This window comes from Ctenopharyngodon idella, chromosome 22 (genome assembly GCF_019924925.1).
Source record: "Ctenopharyngodon idella isolate HZGC_01 chromosome 22, HZGC01, whole genome shotgun sequence".
Taxonomy (NCBI): Eukaryota; Metazoa; Chordata; class Actinopteri; order Cypriniformes; family Xenocyprididae; genus Ctenopharyngodon; species Ctenopharyngodon idella.
In genome coordinates, this window is record NC_067241.1 from 9,649,579 (window position 1) to 9,676,614 (window position 27,036).

The window sequence follows — 27,036 nt, forward strand, 5'->3', positions numbered from 1 at the left end:
AGATAGGCATTGTTTGCCATGATAGTTTTGAATTGCTTGAAATATGATTGGAATTACTTCAAAAAGGAAATTTAGTTAAGTTCAACATGTCTGTCATATAGGCTACATAAAATTAAAATGGAAATATTATAATTGTGTGCTTTGGACATGGCTTTTAATGGTGAGACCTTTGTTTTTTTAATCAGGCTCTCAAAATTTTATAAAAATTTGGATTTAGATTTATCAGCCAATTCATCATTTATTGGCTTTTTAAATATAAAGAATTATCGGTTATCGGTATCGGCCAAAATTTCATGTTGGTGCATCCTTAATTAGAATGATTTCTGAAGGATCATGTGACACTGAAGACTGGAGTAATGATGCTGAAAATTCAGCTTTGACAACACAAAAATAAAATATGTTTTTTAAATATATTCAAATAGAAAACAGTTATTTTAAACTAGAAACTATTTTAACTATTTTTAACTATTCCACATTATGATGTTTTTTTTATATGGAAAAACCTCACTAGATCTCACTAAATGTATGCATTTATGAATCATCAATCTTACTTTTATTTATACATTTTCCCAAGGTATATTCTTTGAAATCAAGTCTGAATTAGTGAAAAAAATTGTGTATCCCTCTTCAATAATGTTTAGATGTGATTACTGGAAAACAAGAGAAAAATACTGATAAAGAAATGACTTTTTATGCTGAAGACATGCACACATGCATTTCATTTTAGACTCCAGAGTAATCAGAGGGTTCAAACCCTTTATTAAGCCACAGATGAGCATACAGTGACTCTTACCGTCCTCTTCCTTGTGTGTGTTTTGTGGGCTGTGCATCCTATCTGCGCTGGAGGGGTGGTTCAGGTCAGACAGTGTGGTGTGACGTTCAGCTGATATCCATGTGGGGTCACTCATATCAAACTCCTCACTACTCACTGAACACTCATCCTGCGGAGAGAGAGCCAGAGAGATGTCAGTCCGACAGCTGAGGCGAGATTGCTCATATCGGCGCCACGTCTGTGCATGTGTGCAAAACTAGAATAGATGTGAAAGTCAGATTGGGCCGTGATGTTGGCAGGCAAACAGGCCCATGAGGAGGGCTGTCAGAGAGAGCAGTCACCCCCTGCTGAGTGACAGCATCACTCATACACACACACACACACACACACACACACACACACACACACAGGCGCAGTGGCCCACTGGGACCACCAAAATTACGACTGGGCCCCAAAGCACAGTGCAGACAAGCATGAATACATAGAAGTGTTGAAAAAGAGAGTATGGTGTACTGCTTCAGTATATCTATTCTACTGAAGGCATGAACATGGAGAAAAACACGATTTATTGCTGAAAAATTCACATTCTGACCTCCCTAAAACCTGATTCAGTCAAGTCATTCAGGTTTTTTGCCTTTGTGCATCCACTTTGAAAATCAAATCAATGAACATGAATCATTTTGTAATTAAAGGAATATGTATCAAAAAATATTTTATTCACATGTGTGAATAATGGTTTGCACTGCGGTATATAAGGCTACATAAATACACGATTTATCCGCTGACAAATATTCATTGAAATGTCTGTAAATAAAATCTGTGAAACATTTTCCAAGGTATGCATCTCAAATAAACTGATATTTTATATACATATTCACACTATTCATATCATTGACATGACTATGAATTAAAAGTAAAATGCAAGGTTGTGAAAAGTTGCTCAATCAAGAACATTTTCTACCAGTGGAACTTTCATTCAACGGAACAGATGGCCTAAACTCTAGCTTTTTAAATTAATACTACCGTTCAAACATTTGGGGTCAAAACTTTTTTTAAAAGGAATTCTTTCATTCAACAAGGATGGAATAAATTGCATTAAATAAAAATATGTGACAGCAAAGACTTTTATGTTGTTACAAAAACTCTCTATCAAATAAATGCTTTTCTTTTGAACTTTCTATTCATCAAAGAATCCTGAAAAAAAATGCATCACAGTTCCCACAAAAATATCAAGCAGCACAACTATTAACAGCACATAAATATATTACAATGATTTCTGAAGGATCATGTGACACTGAAGACTGCAGTAATGATGCTGGGAATTCAGCTTTACCATCACAGGAATAAATTACATTTTACAATATATTCAAATAGAAAACAGCTATTTTAAATTGTAATAATATTTCACAATATTACTGTTTTTATTGTAATATATTGTAAAAATGCAAAAAGAAAAAAAAATTTTTTTTTTGTTGCTAGATTTAGCATCCCCCAGGCAAAAGTCTACCATCACTTAAAGTAACAGCACACCTCTCCTAGAAAATAATGCAAGATTTGAAGTATCATTCATGTTAAAAAGTGCTTATTCTTAGAGAAATGTATTATTATTATCATTATTCAAAACTTAACTCAAAAATTACAAGCTCAAAATGATATATGTAATTTATTTTCCCAGTCTGTTTATCTATTTCTGAAAAATTAACTATGTGTTCCATCACAGAGCAATTGGTCCTGTTTCATAACAAGTCTCTTCAAATGAATGATTGTTTTCCTGAATAAATCCATTTTCTCCATTCAATATATTAAACTCACAGCAGCACTGAACCGGTGGTGAGGATGCCTGTATAAATATATGAATCAAATAAATCATAGCAATTTGTTTTTCGGCACATTTGACAGCAACATTTTTTCAACACGAGTGTTTGGATGACACTTCTCAAGTACATTTGTAATGTTAAACTGAATTAAAAAAAAACACATTTGTTTTTTTTGAGAGAACACCTCAAACAAGGTTAAACTTGTCCTATTCACAATTTGAAAAATAATTATAAGGCCAAAAAGAAAAGATGTATTGTTGTAAACATAATGACTATGTAATGATGGCTATTATACTTAATCTGTTCCCTTGACTTATTAAATTGCTCCTCAGTTTGATAGAATCATGTTGAGGCCTTCCACCTCTGGAGGACAGCCATCATCCCATTTTAATCACATAACAACCTATATCCTCAAATGAATGTCTCTAAATAATCTCAAGAGCTGTTCCATTCGGTAGTTATAGTCTGGAACATGTGTTCATTATCTAATATCTACACAAACATCTCAAACTGGCTCAAGCAAACGTACACACTGTGCCAGGTTTGTAAAGCAATGAAATACCTGTGCATAATGTGCTGGACGGAAGAGGATGATTTATTAGACAGGCGAAAGTAAAAGCCGCCCCAGGGACAGCGGGTGAGGACCCATCTGCTCATGCATGTTGTTGAAGGGGAACCCTGCCACCCCGCCGCACGGCACAACCTCTGTTTAAACAGACACATTCCCCCCCAGAGCTGCCAATCACACAATACCTCCCACCACCAGCCCAGCACCAGCTCTGATTGGTTAAAGTGCTTACATGCAAATTTGACAGTTCATTATTGATGGGAGAAACTCTCCCGCTCTCTCCTTTCCTGCTGCTCCCTTAAAGGAGTTTTTACTGTTAAAATACAGTTTAATGTGCAAAGGTGACTACAAAGCAAGCCACTTCTATATTGTCTTACTAAACACCATAGTGGCTCAAACAGATTGTACGTTTGAGTAACATGGTGCAAGCAGTGGCATAAGTTTGGGACAGGACTATCTGTTTGGGATAGAAGTGATTGGGTAACCTGTTTGGACACAACAAATTCTGCTCAATGCAACTAGTAGCACAGAAACAACATACTTTAACCATAAAAAGTAAACAAGGAATGTGTTTTAGGAACAGCAATATGTTAATCAGGATGTTCTTCTTCTGCTAGTTCTGATTTTAACATGCCCTGTCAATGTTTTCACTGGCCCTCAAGCACAAAAGCGTGATCAGTTTTTATTTTTATGTGCACTTTCATTCAAAAGTTTGAGGTAGGCAAGATTAAAAAAAAAAAAAAAAAAATTAGTACATTTATTCAGCATTCACGCATTAAATTATTAAAAAAGACTTAGTAAAGACATTTATAATATTACAAATGAGTCCTATTAAAATTTCTATTAATTAAGAATCCTCAAAAAAAATGATCATGGTTTCCATTTCCATTCCAGGGTTAGTTCACTAAAAAATAAAATTATCCCATAATTTACTCACCCTCAAGCCATCTTAGGTGTATATGACTTTCTTCTTTCAGTCAAACACAATCAGAGTTATATTAAAAAATATCCTGACTCTTCCAAGCTTTATAATGGGAGTGAATAGTAACCGTGATTTTGAAGCCCAAAAAAGCACATCCATCCATCATAAAAGTAATCCATACAGCTCTGGGGGGTTAATAAAGGCTTTCTGAAGCGAAGCAAAGCATTTTTGTAAGAAAAATACCCATAATTACAACTTTATAAACTGCATTCATTAGCTTCCAGTAACGATCACATAGAGAGTCGAGTTCCGGCGTAGGATGTAGACACCTCTCTTGGTTCAAACAAATTGGGCTGGTCAACAAACTCAAGCTCCTCCGACATTTCTTTTTAAAAATTCTCATTTCAGACTTCTAATTCATGACCAATATTTTGTTTTGCTCTATCTTCTGCACTTCCGCGTTCATCCACACTTCATGCATCGGGTCAAAGTTCACTCTTCTGCCGGAATCGACTTGCGTACAGAAGCCTGTGATTCTAGTTTATAAAGCTATAAATATATATATTTTCTTAAAAAAAACACATTGCTTCACTTAAGAAGGCCTTTATGAACCCCCTGGACCCATATGGATTACTTTTATGACGAATGGATGTGCTTTTTTGGGCTTTAAAATCACATTTACTATTCACTCCCATTATAAAGCTTGGAACAGACAGAATATTTTTAATATAACTACGATTGTGTTTGACTGAAAGAATAAAGTCATATACACCAAAGATGGCTTGAGGTTGAGTAAATTATGGGATAATTTTCATTTTTGGGTGAACTAACCCTTTAATATTCCAATTCCAATATTAAAAAATATTAAACAGCACAGCTGTTTTCAACATTGATAATAATAAGAAATGTTTCTTGAGCAGCAAATCAGCATATTAGAATGATTTCTGAAGGATCATGTGACACTGAAGACTGGAGTAATGATGCTGAAAGGAATAAATTACATTTATTCAAAAAGAAAACATTATTTTAAACTGTAATAATATTCCACAATATTACTGCGTTTACTGTATTTTTTTATAAAATAAATCTAGCCTTAATAAGAATAAGAAACTTTTAAAAAAATCTTACAGACTAAAACCTTTTGAATGGTAGTATACATATACACAATTATAGCAATGTATATTAAAGTTCTGTTACATTTTTTATTGATTTTTTTTTTTTTTTCACAAAACTACAAAAAAAGTAAACTTTTTTCCCATAAAACCAAAATGTAGAATTTTTTTTTTTTTTTTGCTAGAAACAGTTTATATATTTGTACATTTTCTTTATAAAATGAACATTTGCAACAAACTAGAAATTATACAGCTATAATGTAACTTCATAAATTCATAAAACGCACTTCTGGAAAATTATAACGAGATGCAAAATATTACTTATTGGTTTGTCAATCTTTCAATTTTGTTGGTCAGGTTAGCCAGATAACAGTAGTGACAAATTAACTGAATTTGACGTTTTGAGCCATAAAAATGGATGTGCAAGATCAACAAATGATTTTCAGTGGCAGCGCAGCACTGGCCGGAAAGGACAAGTGATTGCTCTTCGTCAAGTGATTTTCAGTGTTGTCGACCAGCCTGAAACTCTCACACTGACCCAGGGCCAACAGGCCATCCTTATTGTTGAGCCCTGAACTGACTTCAATAATCAACATTTGAATAATACATCAAACAAATACAGCAATCAGATACATGTGTATGTGTATAAATGTGCCCCCAGAGATCAAGAATGATGCCCAGGGGTCAGCAGAAGTCAGCAGGGTCAGCTGATAGAAACAGACAGCAGAGGGAGGGGTCAGAGACACCCTTTTAAGGTCACAAGGAAACACGCTGGTTCAAACCATCAGGAAGACAACAAAGAGGATCGCACCTAAAGCGGCCACACACCCGTCCCACCCCCCAAACCCTGCGTAATGTATTCTGCCGCATTTTCATTCCCTAGCTCAAGTCACAGAATGGACAATCCAGCACCTCCTTAATCATCTTCCAATAGGACATCAAACAGGAGCCTCTATTAATCTGACATTTAACTCCTTTTCAATTATAATCTTGTAAAATCGCATTTAACCACTTCAAGCCCGCGATCAGCGCCGCACGGCTAATCCAATTTAGGACAATGCAGGTCATCAGCGGCCGAATCTTTCCAACTCCATCTCCCCGCACCCCTACGGCTCAATTCTGGTGGTCTTTTATTAGTTTTTATTGTTTATTAATGATCATGCTTAAGGCCTCCTCTCATCTGCATGCAGGTGACATTCTCTCCCTCTCTCTCTCTGACAAATTGCTGTCTATGCAGATAAAGAGAGCAGGGACAGCCTGGCATTTTCCCCCTTCACAAAACATCCTGGCTCCTCCGTGTCTTTAATGAGAATAACTGACAGAAACGAGTCCAATCACCTGGTTTCTTTCATTTACGGAGGGTTTGAGTGGCTCTGTGGGCTGTGCAAGTGTGTTTCAGGGTTTCTTTTGTCTGAGAGCTGTGTGTGCGTACACAAAACACAAAGAGCAGACGTCCTTGGGAGACGGTCTCTTCTCAGCCAGGGCTGGGCGTTACCTTTGTCCCATCTCGCTTTTTCATTTAGTTGATTAACTTTGCTTTCATAATGATACACTTTTGGGTGGGTGACAATGAAAGGAGCCTTTTATCACTTTAACTGATTTACGTTCAAGCGGCTTGAACCTCCGAGCCAGGAGTGTGGACATTTGTAGAGTGACTTTATTAGCAGGGTTAGCCTGTTAGCTGCCCCGCTGTATACTGAGCTGTAAATTGTCTAAATTAAAACGTGAAGGGGGTAAAGTCTTTAAAAAATCATTAACTTCAGGAGCGAGTCTATTTTTAATAGCATGCCGAGGGGAGTCGGACTACCTGGGCGTTCTTCTGCCTTCAGGTCTGAAGTTCAAAATAAGGTGTTGGGAAAAAAAAAAAAAAAAAAAAAAAAAAAAAAAGACAGCATATTAATATACAGGTTCATCATGTAAATACACATGCCTAATGTACCTTCAATGATTGATGCCTACCTTCTGAGGCACGCTGTGCTGTTTTGTCAAGCACAGAGGCACTAAAATATGAATACAAATGAATGTATTTCTCTGAGACACCTTAAAGCATGAGAACGCTGGGTCAACATTTGCTTTCCTGAGCTTGTAAAAAAAGCTTTTGTAAGGAGATTGACCCCTTCCGCCTGTGTTAAGAGATGAGGATCTTCTAGGCTGGGTTATGGGGAGGCTTTTTGGTACCAAGGCCATTTAAAGCTAATCCAGTTAGCAAGCCAACCCTTCCTGTCCGACTCTTCAACCTTTCCTTCTCATATCGGCAAGCCGGCTTCTGGTGTCCTTGTGAGAAGCACAATGCTGTGCAACCCTTGGGTTTATGTTGGCAAGTCCAAAACAATTAACCTGATAAACTCCATTTGCTTCGCAGATACTGTAAAAATCAATGAAACTCTCACAAAATGCCTTTAATATTGATAAAACTGGGTTTAGACTTTTCACAGCACCTTTTCACATTGAATCATTCAGCAATAGAAAACAGTGAATGCAGCATCAACAAAAGAGTGAGGTGGTCATGGTATTTCCTGAGCATAAATGATTGGTTATGTGACTATGTGATTAGTTTTGCATCTGCGTCTGGAACAAGCGATAGTTTTCAGCGTCTCGTCTTATTCAATCTGCAATTAGTTCCCCTCCTTTTTCCATCTTTCTAATTTAGCATGGCAAGGACAGCGACATGGCTCCAAATGCATAAAGAAATAAATTTAAAGCCTTAAAAATTAAATAAATAAAAGGAGGAATGCTAAGCATATATATGTGCTGCCATGGAAACTGATCAAGATCTGCAATACTGAAACTGATTTAGACAGAAAAAAAAAAAACAGACATACATTTTTAGTCTGGACTGTAATGTGTGTGTTCTAAAAATAATATAATAATTGTTTAAAAATTACTTTCATCTTAAAAAAAACAATGGGATGTACCTTTTTAGTCTGGACAGACATTTATGCGAGTTCTAATAAAATAATAACAATAATAATAATTAGGGCTGGGACAAAAAAAAAAAAAAAAAAAATCGATTCATCTCGAATCATGGATTGATTCTGAGATTTTCCAAATGCATCGCGATTCTCTCTTGAATCGATTCTGAGCTTAGTTTTCAACAGCAGATGGCGCTCTAGGCTAGTTTTTAACCGCACACTCAAATGCTCACAAAGAAGAGCACTCATGAAGAAGAGCACTCGTGCTTTCGGCCGAGTCTATGAATGTACTTGCACCTCAGAATGTTTTTATGACACGAGATTAATGTAAACAGCCCACTGCAAACACCCTTGTAATTCGCTTCAACCCTTTCGAACTTTATGAATGATTATTTTATAAAAGGTTCAAGTGGTGTGTGTAACGAAATGGAAGCAAGCAAAGTATGGCTGAAGCACGCAGTGCCATCTGCTGTTAAAATCTAAGCTCAGAATCGAGAGAGAATCGCGATGCATTTGGAAAATCTCAGAATCGATCCAGAATCTTTTGTTTCGCATCGGTGGTTCGCAGTGTGTATCAAATTGCCAAAGTCACGAGAACCATTGAAATTTCGAAACGTTTCGAAACACTTATGACGTAAAGAAGCCTCGTTTACTGAAATCACGTGACTCTGGCAGTTTGATACATGCTCCGAACCACTGATTTGAAACAAAAGATTTGTAAAGCTTCGAAGCTTCATGAAGCATTGTTTTGAAATCACCCATCGCTAGATATTGTTGAATAAAGTCGTTATTTTGTTTTTTTGGTGCACAAAAAGTATTCTTGTCACTTCATAACATTAAGGGTTGAACCACTGTAGTCACATGAACTGTTTTAAATACGTCTTTATTAGCTTTCTGAGTATTTGAAAGTGTTAATTATTTTGCTGTCAATGGACACCTCACTGAGCCATCGGATTTTATCAAAAATATCTTAATTTGTGTTCCAAAGATGAACGAAGGTCTTACAGGTGTGGAACAACATGAGGGTGAGTAATTAATGACAGAATTTTAATTTTTGGGTGAACTAACCCTTTAAAAACTCTTAAAATAATCATAATAATAAAAATTCAATCTTATAACTTAAAATAACTATTTTCATTTTTTTTATAAGTTAGCAACAGGAAGTGTTATAGCATAGACAGGAACTCAAATCATGACGGCACATTCAGCTCAGAAGCCAATTTCTCACACATCCACCACACACAAGGTCACAAGATCTTTGTGGGCCCTAGAATGAACACTGACAGCTGTCTGTCACGTCAAATCCTTTATTTCTCACGTCCAACAGATGTCTGAGCACGTTACATGAGCTTTCTGTCTTTGATCACCTTCCCTCCGTCCACTGGGATCAATAGCTTCCTAAGGAAGCACACTGTATCATTTCAACACAGAAAGGTGAGCGTATTGATAATAGTGCCGTTACTCTACTAAGGCATGTAAGCCTGCACACTTAAACACATAACCATTCGCCCTCAAACACTCACACACAAAAACACACATTGTGAGGTCCGATGAGGATTAACATCTTGCAGACCATGAGCTTCCACTGCAGAATATTGATTGGGTAGGAAAACCGGCCATGAAAAAGGAAAAAACTAGCACTGACACATAAGGTAATATACATGCATAATCATGCCAAAACACACTTGGTGATAACGCATCCAAAACATGATATAAAGTAAACCCTATAGATTTTTTTTTTTTAAATGTAGGTGTGGATGTGATCGAATCACTGTAAGGACAAACAGACAGTTTGATATCAGTGTCTGTTTGTGATATTACACCCCAGTGTCAGCCACAGGCTAAAAAACATAAAGCATTCTGTTACATGAAGACGGGCTATGATCAATGATTCTGACTGGACCTTCATTGATCGAGAGGCGAGGGGAGGGGAGCTATTTCTGCCTGCAGATGCCCCTCTTTTCCTCTCTGAAGAGCAGCGAAACCAAATCTGCGCGCTCGGTTACCACCCCTGCCCATTATTCTATACACAACCCAGAACAAAAGTCAAAAAGAGGAAAGAGACAAGAGGGTCTCTCAGAGGCATCGCTCATATCCGTCATAGAGGTCTTCATAAGCTTTAAAGGTGAAGTGTGTCATTTCTCCAATGTTTAATACATGTTGTTTGTTATAATCACTTACTTTCTTCTGTGGAACACAAAAAGAATATATGGCCCCTCCTTTCAATACAATGAAAATGAATAAGGACTGGGACTGTCGAGCTTAAACACCATAAAAGTAGTTCACATGACTTGTGCATTATATTCCATTTTTTAATTAAATAAATGTTATTGCTTTTTATTTACTTTATAAACACATATTTCTATTTCCTTTTATAATTTATTAAAATATATAATATAAATATGCTCTCTTCATAATATTAATATTATTTATCATTACATTATATTTATATAATTTATTATAATATTAACATATTTATATATAATTATAATTGATTTATATTAACAGACTATAAATCTGTACTTTACTTTAAATGAATGGTGGCCAGATACAGTATCCAAAATATTACATATTTTCCTTAAATTTTTATACATTTTAAACATTTTTTTTAGGGATTTTATCACAACAAACAAATAATATTTCACTGAATGATATGAACATTTATCAGGAGGCTTTCCAGATTAATTAACCACGAGTTTATGCACAGACATCAGTACAAAGTCACTAGGAAGATGAAAAACTTCTGGAAATGAAATTCACTTCACATATCTTCTTCCCAGCTATTCTCCACTGATCACAGAGAGCTGATCATCACAGCCATTCGGTAAAAGACATGACAACCAACATCAAGTCAAATTTACCAGAAATATCCAATATACCCTAACAAAAGTTTCTTAAAAAGGATACCAACTAAAATTCCAGGGGGAAAAAAATATCTTTATGGTGTACCACAACATAAAAGTAGGCTATACCTTTCACCTAAAAGTCCAGTTCATCTGCACACAAGCCTTTGGAAGCTTCTATGAAAAGTCTTACATTTCTTAACAAATCAGTGTAACAGTTACGGGCAAGGCATGAATCTCCATGAACTATATGGTATTATAGATGGTACTATAAAAAAAAAAATAAAAAAAAACGTTTTTTCACAGTAAGTACAAGTTGCTTCAAGCTGATGTTGTGTATATAAAAAGTGAATCCACTTTCCAGATCAAGGCCACTTTTTTTTTTTTTGAGGACACCACTCAAGCTTTTGTGTTTGTAACCTTAGAAATGCAGTATTGTTCCTGCCTGGCATCCGGCATGGATAACGGCACCTGCATTCCCAATGACCACTTGAAGCTGCTCATCAAATCCTGTCTCTTGTGGTTGCTCAGTCAAATATCAGGCTTTAAATCTACATACAATTGTACAAAAATTAAATTTCTCTTTTGTTAGAACTGTTCAGATTCTGGTTTTAGCTGCACAAAGTGGACTTTGTGAGAAGATTTATAGCCAGTTTCTAGCCAGCCTATGACTATTTATAAATAGTTAGAGTGTGCTCTATGTTTAAGAACACATAATGCATGAAAATTGACATGCTGAACCTAAACAAACTAAAAAGTGTTATTTTTATAACAGACATATACACTACTGTTCAAAAGTTTTGGGTCAGCACATTTTTTTAATGTTCACTACAGCGGCATATATAAAAATACATTAAAAAAGTAATATTGTGAATTATTATAACATTTAAGAACTATTCTAATCTCATTCAGAAACCATTCTAAGGGTGTACTCACACTAGGCACGGTTGCCTTGAACCGAGACGGAGTGCGCTTGTCCCCCCTCCCCCCTCCCCCGCTGGCCTGCACTCATATTTGTCTTAACGTTCTGGGCCGAAGCACGCTTACGTCATATACGATGAAAATTTCTGAATGGAAGAAAACAGAAAGAAATGCAATTTCGCTAAGATACTGCCTAATATATTTATCATTTATGCCGCACAGCGATTTTCACTTGCACGTATCAGAGGATTTTTACAGCAGCTGATGTTAATGGAGGAATTTGCAGCTTTACTCGCAAACTACAATTCCTGTTCATCAATAAGGTGAGAAGCAGACCCGTTATAAACCCAAATACACTCAAATTAATTACATGAATTGATAAGTGTACTATCAAAGTAGTAATAAAGATGTTTGCCGTCGTAATGATGACAGTAGCGCACACAAAAGTAGTAGCTGTTCTGTGCTCCAGCACGGTTAGCACTCACACTGCATGCGAACCGCGCTCTGGCCCACCTCTTCCAAGCGGGCCAGGGACGGCAAAACGAACCGCGCCAGGGCACGGAACGGAGCGCTCACACCTGTCAAACACGCTCGGGCATGGTTCAGAGCGCCTAGTGTGAGTACACCCTAAGAGCTGATTCACACAGAATGCATCTTTGCTGTTAAAAATGCAAGATGCAGATCAGTAGAACAAAAAAAGGTCTAGAGATTGCGTTTTTTTAAAAGCTGAAAAGCAATGGAAAAGTAGCGCAGTGGATTGGAAAATCGCATTCTGTGTGAATGGCCCCTAATATGCTGATTTGGTGCTCAAGAAATATTTCTAAATATCACCTTTTAAAACAGTTATGGTTTCCACAAAAATATTAAGCAGCACGATACCATGATTTTTTGAATACAAAGTTCAAAAGATTATTTGAAATAGAAACATTATAAATGTCTTTACTGTCACTTTTAATCAATTTAATGCATCCCTTCTAAATAAAAGTATTGATTTCTTTCAAATAAAAAAAAAATCTTATTGACCCCAAACCTTTGAATGGTAGTGTATACACTTGTAAAAAAATTTCAAAAAAAGATTCTAAAAACTCACAATCCACAAACTATATGTGTTACTAGATGTTCCCCCTTAGGGACAAATCGTGGGGACAACTATTTTTTTTTATTATTCTAGAAAAACTTGTCAACCATCATGACATCCATGTGCCTCGTTGGCAGGATAAATTAGCCATAGTTCACTACTTCATTTCTGCATAGGTGGCAATAACCTCAAAAGCCGAATGCCCAGAGTGGTCCATTATATCATTGATAAAACCACAGCTTTAAATCAATGGCTTATGGGAGGGGGTTGGTATTGTACCTGCTCTGCTTCCTGAATCAGAGCTGAGCCAAACACGTGATTTCTTCCCCCTCTCGGCAGGAGGCATGATTGCTCCCTACAGCATTGCTAAATGAAACACATGGGGCATTTTTGTCCATTTCTTCACATTATACTCTGGGAAAAACATCTCTGCTTTTGTGCAGATACTTGCTTAACAGATATTCCACAGTATGACAGCAATTCCTGACAAGGTTTTTGAGTTCTTGTTAGGGATGTGCACGAGTACTCGAGTACTCAGATACAATCAATCATGAAAACGATAATTGCCATGACTTTTAAAAATATATTTCTTTTTTTCTGAATGGGTATTGCAGCATTTTGGGAGGTTCCTGAGGTCTGATTGGTTAGCGTGAGAACTGCATGCCATCCAGACCGGCGAAATAAAATGAAACTATATTTGAAAGCAGCAGTGATGCCTGAATCATTTTGATGAAAATCGCTAATTTGAAAGCGAAAGTAAAATGCGCACGGCCACACGGGCATTCATAACAGCGTGTGTCTACTGGCACGGGCCAGTACTCGTTTTTGAGAACTATCAGTATTCAAAATGAATTGACAAAAAAATGTCCATCACTAGTTATTGTCTGATATTGCAGTCAGAAAAAGTGTGTTTTTTAAAAGCAGAACTTCACTGGAGTCATTAAACAAACATTCTGGCTTTTTTCTACTCAATGAAGTGTCTCACGTTCCTGTGAAGCACATAAGCCTTTGATACTTACTCCTGCTGAGATAAGACAAAAACATATTCCCCACCCTTTGGCATAGATGTGTTTTTCTCTATGAGACATGCATCGCTGCTGGAATTTTAAAGGGAGCCATTTCTTGACAAATGTTGACAATAAAGGCTTGTTTTATCATCTTTTATGGGTAGAAAATATCTGTCAAGGACCAGCACATACAATTACACAGCTGTTTGTGTGAAGTGAAATAAGAATGTACTCACATAGATGTCCTGATGTCCTCTCGCACAGTTAAACTGACCATCAGGACCGTATAGAAATGGTAGTGTATATATAAACCAGATTACACTGCAAAAAAATGCCACTCGAGGAATACTGATATATGAGATGACCTCACTTCCTGTAAGATATACCTTGGAGCAATGGCTTTATCCAGGTCAGCAGAGACGACTGGCATAGCCGTGCATGTTTGTGACCTCTGCAACCGATCTCAGCCCGCTCTTTCTGTACGCACTGACCAACTGATGTCTTCCCAATGCGGCTTCTGCAGCCGACCACTATTGTCTCTAAACGACCTCTGCTACTGATCCCATCATCTCTGTCTGCAGTGTCCTAGCCTTTTTGTAAGCATGAAAAAAAGGGGCATGATCAATTTAGTCTTTCAGGGACAAGAGACAATGTTCAGCATGAGCAATGTTTAGAGGAAATGTTTAGAGGAAGAACTGAAAGAAAGAAAGATGATGATCAAGATTTCCCATTTCACAGCCTGATTTGTAGGGAGCAAACAGCAACTCAACAGAATTTAAAAGCAGATGACACAACAAGCCTCATGAGGTCAAACCCAGCATTCAACAGACACACGGATTACTGTAGGTCCCACTACTGCTATTCTTCTCTAATCCAGTCAGTCACAAATCTATCTTGACGATTAACCCCTTTCCCTCCTCCACAAAGCACAAATCCCACAAATAAAGTACAGATTAAAATTACACCAACATTGTTGGTTAGGGATGGGAATTTTACGATTTTGATTACAATTCTAACTCCACCTAATGATTCCATTAATATTTATTAGTACTTTTTGAAGAACCATCAATTAAATGACCATAACTTTGCTATACACAACTGTATTATACTTTTATCTACTTTTTTTTTCTTTTTTAAACAAAAAACACTGAACTTTTTTTTTAAAGTTACGCTTTAAGTAAATCTTTATTCTTCGTATTGTCATACAGCACAAGTCATAAATTCGTTAAAGTATAGTGTAGCTAAAGTTAACTAAAACTATTAAAAAAAACAAAAACATTTTTGTTACTTCAAATAGCTACAACATAACAATTTTAAGTCAGATATAGTTAAAAGTAATGACTTCGGTTCAGTGAGTGAGTCAGATGTTAAAGGGTTAGTTCACCCAAAAATGAAATTTCTGTCATTAATTACTCACCTTCATGTCATTCAAAACCAGTAAGACCTTCGTTCATCTTCGGAACACAAATTAAGATATTTTTAATGAAATCCAAGAGCTTTCTGATCTCCCTGTACACAGAAACATCTGAACAAATTTCAAGGCCCAGAAAGGTATAAAGACATTGTTAAAATAGTCCATGTGACTACAGTGGTTCAACCTTAATGTTATGAAGCGACGAGAACACTTTTTGCACACAAAAACAAAACAAAAATAACAAATTTATTCAACAGTTTCTTCTATTTCCGGTCATTCTCCTACGCTGTTCACATTGTAAACACAGTGCAGCGCTTCCGTGTTCTACGTCCGAACGCAGGCTCAGTATTGGCCAATGTAAAGAAATCACATTCTCATGTGTCTCATTCTCAAACTCAACTAAAGCATTATTTTTAGATTCAGCACTGCAGGAAACACTGTCAGAGTACAAGAGTGGTCACATTGCCAAAATCTCAGCAAAATTTTGCAGGCAAAAAAAGGTCCACTGTCTATTGTCAATAATGTAACAATCCGCTGCATAAGTCACTTTTAAATCAAGCAGCTTTCTGTTGGTTAACGCTGTAAATTTGTGTGACCAACTTGAATCCGATTTGAAATACACACAGAGATTTTTTTCTGCCTCACTCGAAACTCCTGATAGCTTGGATTTCTATTTTACATGACTGGATTTTGAACAAGTGAAATTTTGCAGCACAAAGGTAAATGTGACCGCACCTTTAGGCAGAGATTTATCTACATACAATGTAGATTCAGTCAGCCAAATCAGCACCAGCATAAACTAGCCAGGACCAGAGTGAAAGGCATTCTTTTCAGCAGGGAAGATACCCTAAGGTCCACTTTCAGACTTTGGATAAGTAACGGTAAAGCACAGGCTGCTCCAAAGAGAGGCCTGACGTTCTGCTGGATGAGTCTTACATACAGTGAAGCACCGGGAAAGCACAGACAAGCAGAAAGGGCACCAGGGAGCCTGTATGTCACATCCTAGATTCCCCCTCCGGTCTAAGCACATGTTGCCCAAGAGGAAACGAGCCATGAAAAGACAAGAAATTACACAGTGGGGTACCCATCATCAGGAGAGCATCTCATTGGTTAGCCCAACGCTCGCATGGGCTGTAAAAGAACAACAATAACATTCTAAACAAACATACTGCATTTGGGCACTTGGATGTGATGACAATAGATTGCTCAGTGGCACAGATGCACAGAGATGCTCAGAAATAATTAAGCTCAAACCAGCTGCGGCTACTTGGGCAATCGGAATGTTATGACAAATCAAAAACAGCCTAGGGAAAATATGGGGAAAACTTTTAAGTTGATACATAACGTCATTTGCAATTGCAACCCATTTCATTCCTGTAATATAGCATATTTCTGAAACAGGATATAAAACAAGAACAAAAAATTAGGACAGGACTTAATATAGGCTAGTCCATCAGGTATTGATTGGAGAGTGAAAAATCGTCACTACATACACAATCATACAAAAGTTTGGGGTCAGAAAGATTTTTTTAATGTTTTTCAATGAAGTCTCTTATGGTTACCAAGGCTGATCAAAAATTTGATCAAAAATACTGTAAAAAAACAGTAATATTATGAAATATGATTACAATTTAAATAACTATTTTCTGAATTAATGGTAAAATTGAATTTTCAGCATAATAACGCCAGTTTTCAATGTCACATGATCCTTTCTAATATGCATATTATTCCAATAAGCTGATTTTGTGCTTAAGAAAATTGTCTTATTATCAATTCTATAAACAGTTGTGCTGCTTGCTATTTTTGTGGAAACCATGATACATTTTTTTAGGATTTCTTGATGAATAGAAAGTTCAAAAGAACAGTATTTATTTAAAAATGGAAACCTTTTGTAACATTATCGCTCCATCCGAAATCGAATACTTCTCTACTATATAGTACACAAAAAACAGTATGCGAACAGAGTAGTATGTCTGAATTCGTACTATTCGAAAAACAGTATGCGAAAAGTACCCGGATGACTTACTACTACCGTTGAGATTCTGAAGTGTGCATACGAGTTGAAGGGACATAACAGACGCGGGTTGGTCATGTGACAGTAATAAGTCCGAATTCATTCATAATACAAGCATTCGTACTATATAGAACGTACTTTTACAACGGTCGTGAAGTAAATTTAAATTCAAAGTAGTACCTACTCAACAGTATGCGATTTCGGACGCAGCATATGTCTTTACTGTCACTTTTGATTAATTTAATACATTCATGTAGAAGTATACATTTCTTGGTACTGACCTCAAATTTTTGAATGGTAGTGTACTGTATATCAGACATGGAAAAATAAGAGGGCTTGGTGATTTGGTGGTGGTTTGACTTTAAGATACAGCACATCCCATCTGCAGTGATGCGAGAACAAGTGGCCATACAGACCCGTGAACACTGAAACAGTGGCGCTGAGAAAGAGGCGCATCTCGGGGATCCAGATGGGAATTTTGATTCGTCTTGTAATGGCTGGAGAAGAGCAGAGGATGGTACAGACCCTCTCAGAGAACGAAGGAGCAAAGAGACAGTCACTGGAATACCACAGGGACAATACAAAGAACAATAGACTCAGAGAACCAGAGCTGAAAAAGGACAGAGGAGGAGAGAAACAAGGAGTGCAAGCGGAAGGGAGCGGGGAAAAAAATTATGGGAGAGGATGAGTTTGACTATTTAGATGCCTAGTGCGCAAAGGGGAGGAGGAGGGAGAGAAGGAGCGAGGGAGATCCTTGCTGCCGAACAGCTTGGCTATAGGGAGGGATTATGGCTCATGGAGCTTCCCTTCTGCTGGACAGGCTGACGTGGGGTCAAAAAAAGTGATTTTATTTTGGTAGGCTTTATCCTTGTGAAGCTCTGGCAGAAGGCAGAGGATGATAAAGGACGTTTTAAAGCCTTTAACCCTTTGTCAACCCTCTCTGCTTTTAATTTGCATGGCCATTAAACGTAACCAGAAAGGGACGTTTAAATAGCCCTAGTAAATGTGCAACAGAGTATATTAAAAAAAAAATGGGGTAGTGTGTCATGCTAAAAATTGAAAGAGTCACAAAGTAAGGATTGTAAAAGGTTAAAAAGATGGAGGGATAAGTGAATTTTGGCATTTGACTCAGTGGCACATTTCTTCGGTTCTTAAACGCTCACACCAGTCTATAAAACCACCTGCCAGAGGCACAGAAGAGCAGAAGAGACAGAAACAACACCGGAATAACTGCTTAGCTGTCTATTAATTGCACAAAACATAATTCACACAAAATTACAGCCAAGGTACAGCAAGAAATAAGCATTAAACAAATAAATACCTTTTTTTTTTTTTTTTTTTTTAATGCTGACTTGAACCTATATGGCAATTGCCGTCTGCAAAGGTAAAGGGCAAAGCAAGGCAGAAAGTTCTCAAATGTATGAATCTTAATGATTCATAAAGCACTTTTAGATATTTCTAAGTTAGTAAGCTGTTCTCTGGTTTCAGTCCTTCATGCATGTGTAAGCCTGCAGAACCAGCTTTGCCAGATCCTGATAAAAACCCACAACAAAACGCTTCAAAGCACATGCTGGACATTTTAAATAAAATATATTATTAAATAAGATTAAGTTTAAAAGTTAATAAAGTTACCATATAAGTGTATGTTTATCGTCATTCAGCAAAAGTCATGTTAAAAATACAGCTTAATTTATCCATACATCATTTCCAGCAATGTTATCTGGTAAAGTCCTTACCGTTCTAACTTTAATATCTTGACTATATGCAACATTTATACACCTCAATCATTCCTTAAGTTAAATGGCCAAATCCATTCATATGACATATGATGCCCTTCCTTCATCCACCATTTACATACTATGTAATCAGTTCATAACTCTATAATTTATATTTTCATATAGCTAGAACAATGTCATGATCCATAAAGAATTTCAGACAGTCTGACCTCAACAATTCTGTCTCATACATTTCTATTGTTTATAGTTCAGATGTTATTAGCATGTAAGTTTCATGTTTTTCTCTATAGGCTTCATATCCTATGTGTAGTACATGTTTAAAAAAAAAAAAAAAAAAAAAAAAAAAAAAACAAGGATAAGACTTCAAATAGACCCAACTGACTGTCCTGCACATATTTCTGCCAGGTTGTGTTTATACTCTTCGTGCTATAACGTTAAATAAAACGAAAAAAAAAAAAACTGAACAAAAAAAGTAAAAACACGCTGCTGTCCATCCATGCATGCATTATCAGTAATCCATCAAGCGTGCAGAAAGCGCATATTTTACAACATATGACAGTCACAAATACTTCAGTCAGAAATGCTGACTGATGATAAACAATCTAACGCATCTACGGACGCTATCCTGTTGCCAAGGTAGCCTACATGTTAAAATGACCGTTTTCATTCCGTCATCAACATACTGTTCAACTTGACCGGCAAACGCGTCGCGTGTTTGTACAGGTTAAACGCCATGGTAAACAACGGCTATGTCGATTTAACTGTTCAACTTAAAATATACAGATGTCATACCTCAGTATTAAACCCCAATTAGAAAAAATAAATAATCATAACGACCTTCCCATACGCTCTTTGCAGCTCTAGTCAACAAACGCCGTTTTCTGCTGTGGGGAAATCTATAATAACCTGCTATTTAAGATAATGAAGTCATGCCAGCCTAATTGAGTCCTTACCTTCACTGGTGGACGCAATTTTGTTTTTAATATTCTTCTCAGATCAGCTCTCGTTGCAGAACCCCTCTCCTCTCCACTCTCTATCCGTTTAATATTGCAACAATATTGCTGCGGTCGCGAGAGCCTTCCGCGCGACTCTCTCCAGCAACCAGCCCCGAAGATGGAGGCGGGGCCGCGGGAGCTGACGTCACACCCCCGCTATAAGTACAGTGAGGTACAGAATCACCAAAACCACTTTAGAGCAATTCCCATTCCCTCCCTCCCTCTTTTCTTTCTGCCTCCATCTTCCTCTACTGTAAAAGCGACATTTGTGATGAAAATCCATATTCATATAAAAATAATCTGTTTTGGAGTTTGCTAAAGAAAGACCTCAATAATTGTATATTCATTCCATATACTCACTGTCTCAGCAAATTGAAGACTGTATGATGAAATAAGAACAAACAAGGAAATCAGCCAAGTTTTTTTCTTTTCCTATACATCAGTACAGTAACTAGCCTACTGTCTCAATTACCCAGTGCACATCTAAGTGCATGAACATACACATACACACTCTTTGATTTAAGAGTCACTAATGGAGCCCTCAAGAGAAGCACATACATTCAAAGGAATCAGGAAATACAATTTGTGCTCATAACGCAAACTGCACCAGCGTTATATTTAGAATGACGTTAAGGAAAAAAGATATACAACAGCAATGCAAGAAGACATTGTGAGTCCAAGCCAGTTTACAATGTGTGTCACGGCTTGGTTCACACAGGGAGAGAAGAGAATATAATTGCCGGCAGTATTTTTATTAAAGGGTTAGTTCACCCAAAAATTAATAATAATGATAAAAAAAAATTTTTTTAAAAATCATCAATTACTCACCTTCATGTCGTTCCAAAGCTGTTCATCTTCGAAACACAAATGAAGATATTTTAAATGAAATCTGAGAGAATCTGTCCCTTTATTGACAGTCCACGCAACTACCATTTTGATGCTTCAAAAAGTTCATAAAGAGATCGTAAAATGAATCCACATGAATCGAGCGATTTAGTTCAAATTTTCTGAAGACACTCGACCGCTTTAAATGATGAAAATACTGAATTTAGGCTTTTATTTACATATAAACATTGATCAGCGAACATAAACAGAAGCTCAACCTTAAAGGCTTGACGCGCGAGAACAAACCTGATTGGTTCTTGCGGAAGCTCAAACGTGCTGCGTAACACAGGAGAATGAACCTGATTGGTTCTCGCATGTGTCAAGCAAACAAGCTTCCATTTTCCATAAATGATGTGTGTGTTGATGAATGTTTGAATAAAAGCCAAAATTAAATCTGTTCATCATATAAAGCAACTGTGTCTCTTCAGAAAATGTGGACTAAACTGCTTGATTCATATGGATTGGTTTTACAATCTCTTTAGTAACTTTTTGAAGCATCAAAGTGGTAGTTGCGTGGACTGTCGATGGAGGGACAGAAATCTCTCAGATTTCATTCAAATATTTTCATTTGTGTTTCAAAGATGAGCAAAAGTCTTACGGGTTTGGAATGACATGAGGGTGAGTAATTAATGACAGAACTTTCAATTATGGATGAAACTACCCTTTAAAAGAAAACACCAAGAATATACTGAGGGACAGAAAACCTTATAACACGGACGAGAACAGACAAAGAACTAAACCAAATAGGGGACTACAAAAACACAAGATAATGAGGAGTAAAACAAGGCACAGGTCAACTAATAGAAACCCATATCAATCTTCAGCACAGGTTAAAAATAGCCCTCAAAAACCAAAACAGAGAAAATATGTGACAAAAGAATAAAACAGTCTGTCATGGTAACTAAAATGTTGATTTTGACTCTTGTAGTGTATCTGAAATAAGCCAGCAAAAGACTACACAGCAACTTTGTTCAGCTAGTATATTGTTAGTTAGCAGAATGAATTGCTTGGTAAATCTGCCACCTACAGACAAAATGGCACAATACAGCATTGATAAGAACAAGTGACATTCACATTCAATCACACTGCTGGACTTGCCACCTCTTCCATATTAAATTTAGTAGTGACACTGCTAATTTTTTTAGTGTGACAATGGACGAAATACATAACACTTACGAATGCAGCTATTTTTCAGAAAAGCTGACTATCACATAAAAGAAACAATGATTATCCATTTAACGCATGAAAAAGTAGGAATGTAGATGGAACAAATTCTATCATGTGTTACTACAGTAGGCCTTTATCATTTGCAAGAATATTTGAGAATCTCACACCTTTCCCCAGAGAGAGAGAGAGAGAGAGAGAGAGAGAGAGAGAGAGCTAAAGGAGGAGAGAGAGCAAAATGAGTTTCCTGAAGAGGAGATACAGCAAATGGGGGAAAAAAAGGCCATAAACGATAATGAACATTCCCCCTCTCCTTAATCTCCTCCATCCCCCCTCTGAGAGCCGGGAGTCTGCAGCCTGCAGGAAGGATGCTGCTAATTTCCTTCTTTATTGAATTGAGCTGGACACACGCGTCCTGCAGAGCCGACCATCCTCCTCGCCACATCCTCTGCTCTCGCTCCTACTCATCCAAGGGCCTCTTTGTTAATTATTCTGCTTATTTGTGTGACTCTCTGAGTTTCTCTCTCTTTTCTTTTGCTATTTCTATATCTCAGCACTTAGTCGCCGTCTCTAACTCTGCTTCTCTCCATCTGCCTCTTGGCACTTTCTGCAAATAGCGTACAAAATAGGACATTTAACAATGAAAGGAGGAGCTTAACCTTCAAATGATCATCGCTAGCTTTAGGAGGTCAAATTATATTTCATTTTACACTACTGTTCAAAAGTTTGAGATCAGTTAGATTTTTTATTTAAAGAAATTACTATTTGTATGTAGCAAAGATGCACTAAATTGATTAAAAGTGAAAGACATTTATAATATTACAAGAGATTTCTATTTCAAATAAATGCTTTCTATTCATCAAAAAACCCTCAAAAAAAAAAAAAAAAAATCATGGTTTCCACAAAAATAAGCAGCACAACTGTTTAATTATAATAAATGTTTCTTGAGCATCAAATCAGCATATTAGAATGATTTTTGAAGGATCATGTGCCACTGAAGACTGCTGAAAATTCAGCTTTTCCATCACAGGAATAAATGACATTTTAAAATATATTCAGATAGAAAATAGTTCTTTAAATTATATAATAATTTCACAATATTACTGTATTTTTGATTACTGTCTTTTTTTCCAAAAGATGCAGCCTTGGTGAGCTTTAGGGACTTCTTTCAAAAGCTTTAAAAAAATCTTACCAACACCAAAATTTTAAATGGTAATATATGTTAATTTTACACAAGGGTTTCGATTTTTGCAACCCCGTTATCAATATTTGGTCTAAAAAAATGTCTAAATGTTATTTAAAACCCTATTTTGTATGAGGTTATTATTGTTTTTAGTAATGAACATAAAAATGAAATAAAATTTCAAGAAGACAAAACTGAATAAACTGCAAATGTAGGCTAAATTAAGCTGTCACTTGGTAGAGGCTGGTTAATTTGGGACCAAATGTTGTTTTGTAGTTATGTCACATGTAGCTATTTATAAACGTGTATATGTATATATATATGTATATATATATATATATATATATATATATATGTATAAACAAAATCAAATTAGCACATTATGTCAAAATTACATAGTTGTTTAATTTTAATAGTTTGACACAGTTAAGAAGGTCAACCTTTGAGGTGGGACAAATCCCCTTTTTTAATCAAGAGGTACAGTTTTTTCATGTGTTTAAAACTAGCTTGATTTCATGCTATGGTAATGTTATGCAAGATAATAGTTTATCTAACATAATAGTAGGTAGTGGGATACAGAACTGAACTACCCTATTTTTATAGTGCTTCTTGTGCTTTTAACTCATCATCTGCCCGCTTCTCTTTTCATGCCACACCCTTTGGAAACCAAAACTACAATATTTCTCACACACACACACACACACACACACACACACACACACACACACACACACACACAGACACACAGACACACACTCTCTTCCTGTCTGCTCCCTGCAATTTTCTCAAAACAAAACCTCTCACACTAAAGGTATGTATTCAAAACAGATTCCTATAAGCAGTGTGAGGTTTTATATTAGGACATTTTATATTAGAGATTCTTGGAAGAATTTCACAGTAAATTGAAAGCAAACAACTGCAGTGCACAGGTAGATTCTATAATAAAAGGAAATCTAACTGTGGAATGCCTTTTCTTGCATTGGCTACACAGTATAGGAAAAATGTAACCAGTTTAGAGAGTGTACTGAAATGGAAAAGACCAGCTTAGACCAGTATGAATGCTGGTTCAGACAGTTTTATAGTGGTTAGTGTTGTCTAGGTTGTGTGCCAGACTAGCTGAAGGAACAGTATAGCCATGCCAAGCGAAGTTAGGCAACCAGAATTGTTATTTAATAACACTGTTATCAATATTTGGTCTAAAAATGTCCAAATGTTGTTTAAAACCATGATTTTTATGATGTCATTTTTAGCACTTAACATTAAATGAACATTAAATGTTTTTTTCAACTGCTTACAAAATCTTTACTTATTACACAATTTCTGAAACCTGACACTCAAACACCAGAACCACACGCCAAATCTGCAAAACCATACACTAATTCTCAGGCCTTTGACTTTCAATTTCATAAAACACTTTTTGCAAAACACAACACACAATTCTCTATGTAACACACAAAAATCTAACAGGAAGTATCTTGATTTCCTTTTTCAAACACAACCATTGTTTCTGTCCAACTACACATGGTTGATGTATTTCTTTTCTTTCGTACTGTGTAATACTGTATTCACAACCACAAATGCTTACAGTAAAAAATAAATAGTTTGCTTTCTATCTTGCTTTCGTGTTTACTGTGAATTTTTCAACATCTTTCTGCCAATTACTTTCAATCTTTTACAGAAATGCACATAGGAGCTCATGAAAGAAGAGCTTTAGGTTTTGAATAACTGTGTATGATATATCCAAAAATAGAATATTATGGCAAAGGTGTTTGCAATGTAAGACAAATGTTTGCTTTTGAGATGTGTTTGTGATATTTTGAATGCAGTGCTTCATTTTGCAAGAGATGTGAGGCATTTTGATTTTGTGTGTGCAATTCTTGGATTTGTGTGTAAAGTTTTGAAAAAAAGGAAAAGTTTTAAAAATGTGTGTAAGCGGTTGAAAAAAAAAAAAACTGTAAAAAAATTAGTTAGCCTAAACTAGCCATCATGGTTATTTTGGTGAAGCTGTTTGACCACTGAGGTCTTGCTGGTTAAGCTAGCTTTGCTCTACTGAGCAAACTATACAACTGAGTATAAGTTTCTGTGTGTACAACCTGAGGTGTGCACGACTTTAAGTATGGTTTGCCTTTCTTTGTTAGATTGGCACTTCACCGGTTTTCTAACACCTCAGCTAATTAGCAAGCTGCTCAGAAAACTTGTTAATTAGAACAGAACTAACTGCCATTCCTTCTAAATACCACACCACACAAACTCACAACCACCCACCCCACCCACAGGTGGCCGATGTGGCAGAGTTCTTGTTACTGCATATTACCTGGAGTACACGCTGAAAGTGCCTGAAATATCTGAATATGTAATAAAATAAATAAATGCAAACTAAAGTAAAACACAACACCCACAATGATTTCTGCACCATCTGGATATGGATGTCTACACACTGACTGTATGTCGGTCAGTGAACACACAGAGATATTAGAGAAGAGTGCTTTACCTGTTCGTTGTTGTTGTTCATGCACTGTAGTTTCTTCTGTTTCAGGTATGTTGTCGTGAGGGGCATGTTGTAGTCTATGAGGTCGGCCGCCAGAGATGTTGGTTGGTTATTCTCTAAGAGAGCATGAGAGATTTACAACAGTGAGGCTATACATAATTATCGTGACAGGAAAAGTGAATAATTCTGTTGTTATACCCGAGAATCATATAAAGAGTGTTATTTCTCTAATCTGTCACTAGAGGGCAGTATCTGTCCCTGTGTTTTCTGCAGTCACACTTCTGTCTCTGCCAGATTAACAATCCAAACAAAGGCCTAATTATAAAAAAATCCATATGCAAATTACATTAATAGGCATAGAGAAATGCACAAAAATTCCCCCAACAGATGATAATTTTTTCATCCAATGCTACTGTGTGAAAAAAAATCATCATGAATGTTTGGAAAGATCATGATGATAATGCTTCTGACAGTGACAATAATGATGACTGATTTGTTTTTTTAATTCATCTGTGTGTGTGATTAATGCACACATATACACTAAATTTTAAGTGCGCTTACACAAAGAAGTGCACTTATGGTCTTCCTGAGTGTTCTGAAGAAGGTCTAAAACACAATGTGAGGAATTCTCAACCATTTCCTTTAGACTTCGTAAATGTGGAGGCTGTTTTTAGTCAAGTAACATCCTTCTCATTTATGGATTTTATCAGCTTTGAGTTAAAAGAGCCATGAAGCAACCCATTACCTGCTGATAATCTCACGCACACATACACACACACACACAGGCTATCAGTAATGGATGAGCTGTTTGCTGTGTATTGATCAACCTCATTTTCTCATTTCATATGGATTTACCACAACAAACAAACTAAAAAAAAAAAAATATATATGATTTAGTGGTGATCTAGTTCCTGAAGGAATATATATATATATATATATATATATATATATATATATATATATATATATATATATATATATATATATATATATATATATATTCCTTCAGGAACTAGATCACCACTAAAACAAACATAATAATGGTTAAAGACAAAAAATGATTTTCAGGCTTCCAGTTTTGTCAGGCTGCTAAAAAGACTCCCTGATTTAGTTGTGCAATAAATTTTTCACTTAGGCTTGGACTGCAAAAAAAAAGAAAATTGATAAAATTTGTTGTTTGGTCACTAATCTTTCAAAATGTATAT

At 36.3% G+C, this 27,036-nt stretch overlaps 1 protein-coding gene across 1 annotated transcript in view; it reads right to left on the reverse strand.

Annotated features, from left to right (window-relative positions):
- Positions 1-27,036, reverse strand: part of nol4lb (nucleolar protein 4-like b) — a 114,991-nt gene that overhangs the window by 57,343 nt on the left and 30,612 nt on the right. Inside the window, 2 exon segments of the mRNA XM_051878998.1 lie at positions 794-941; positions 25,835-25,947. Coding sequence (XP_051734958.1) covers positions 794-941; positions 25,835-25,947 — 261 coding nt within the window.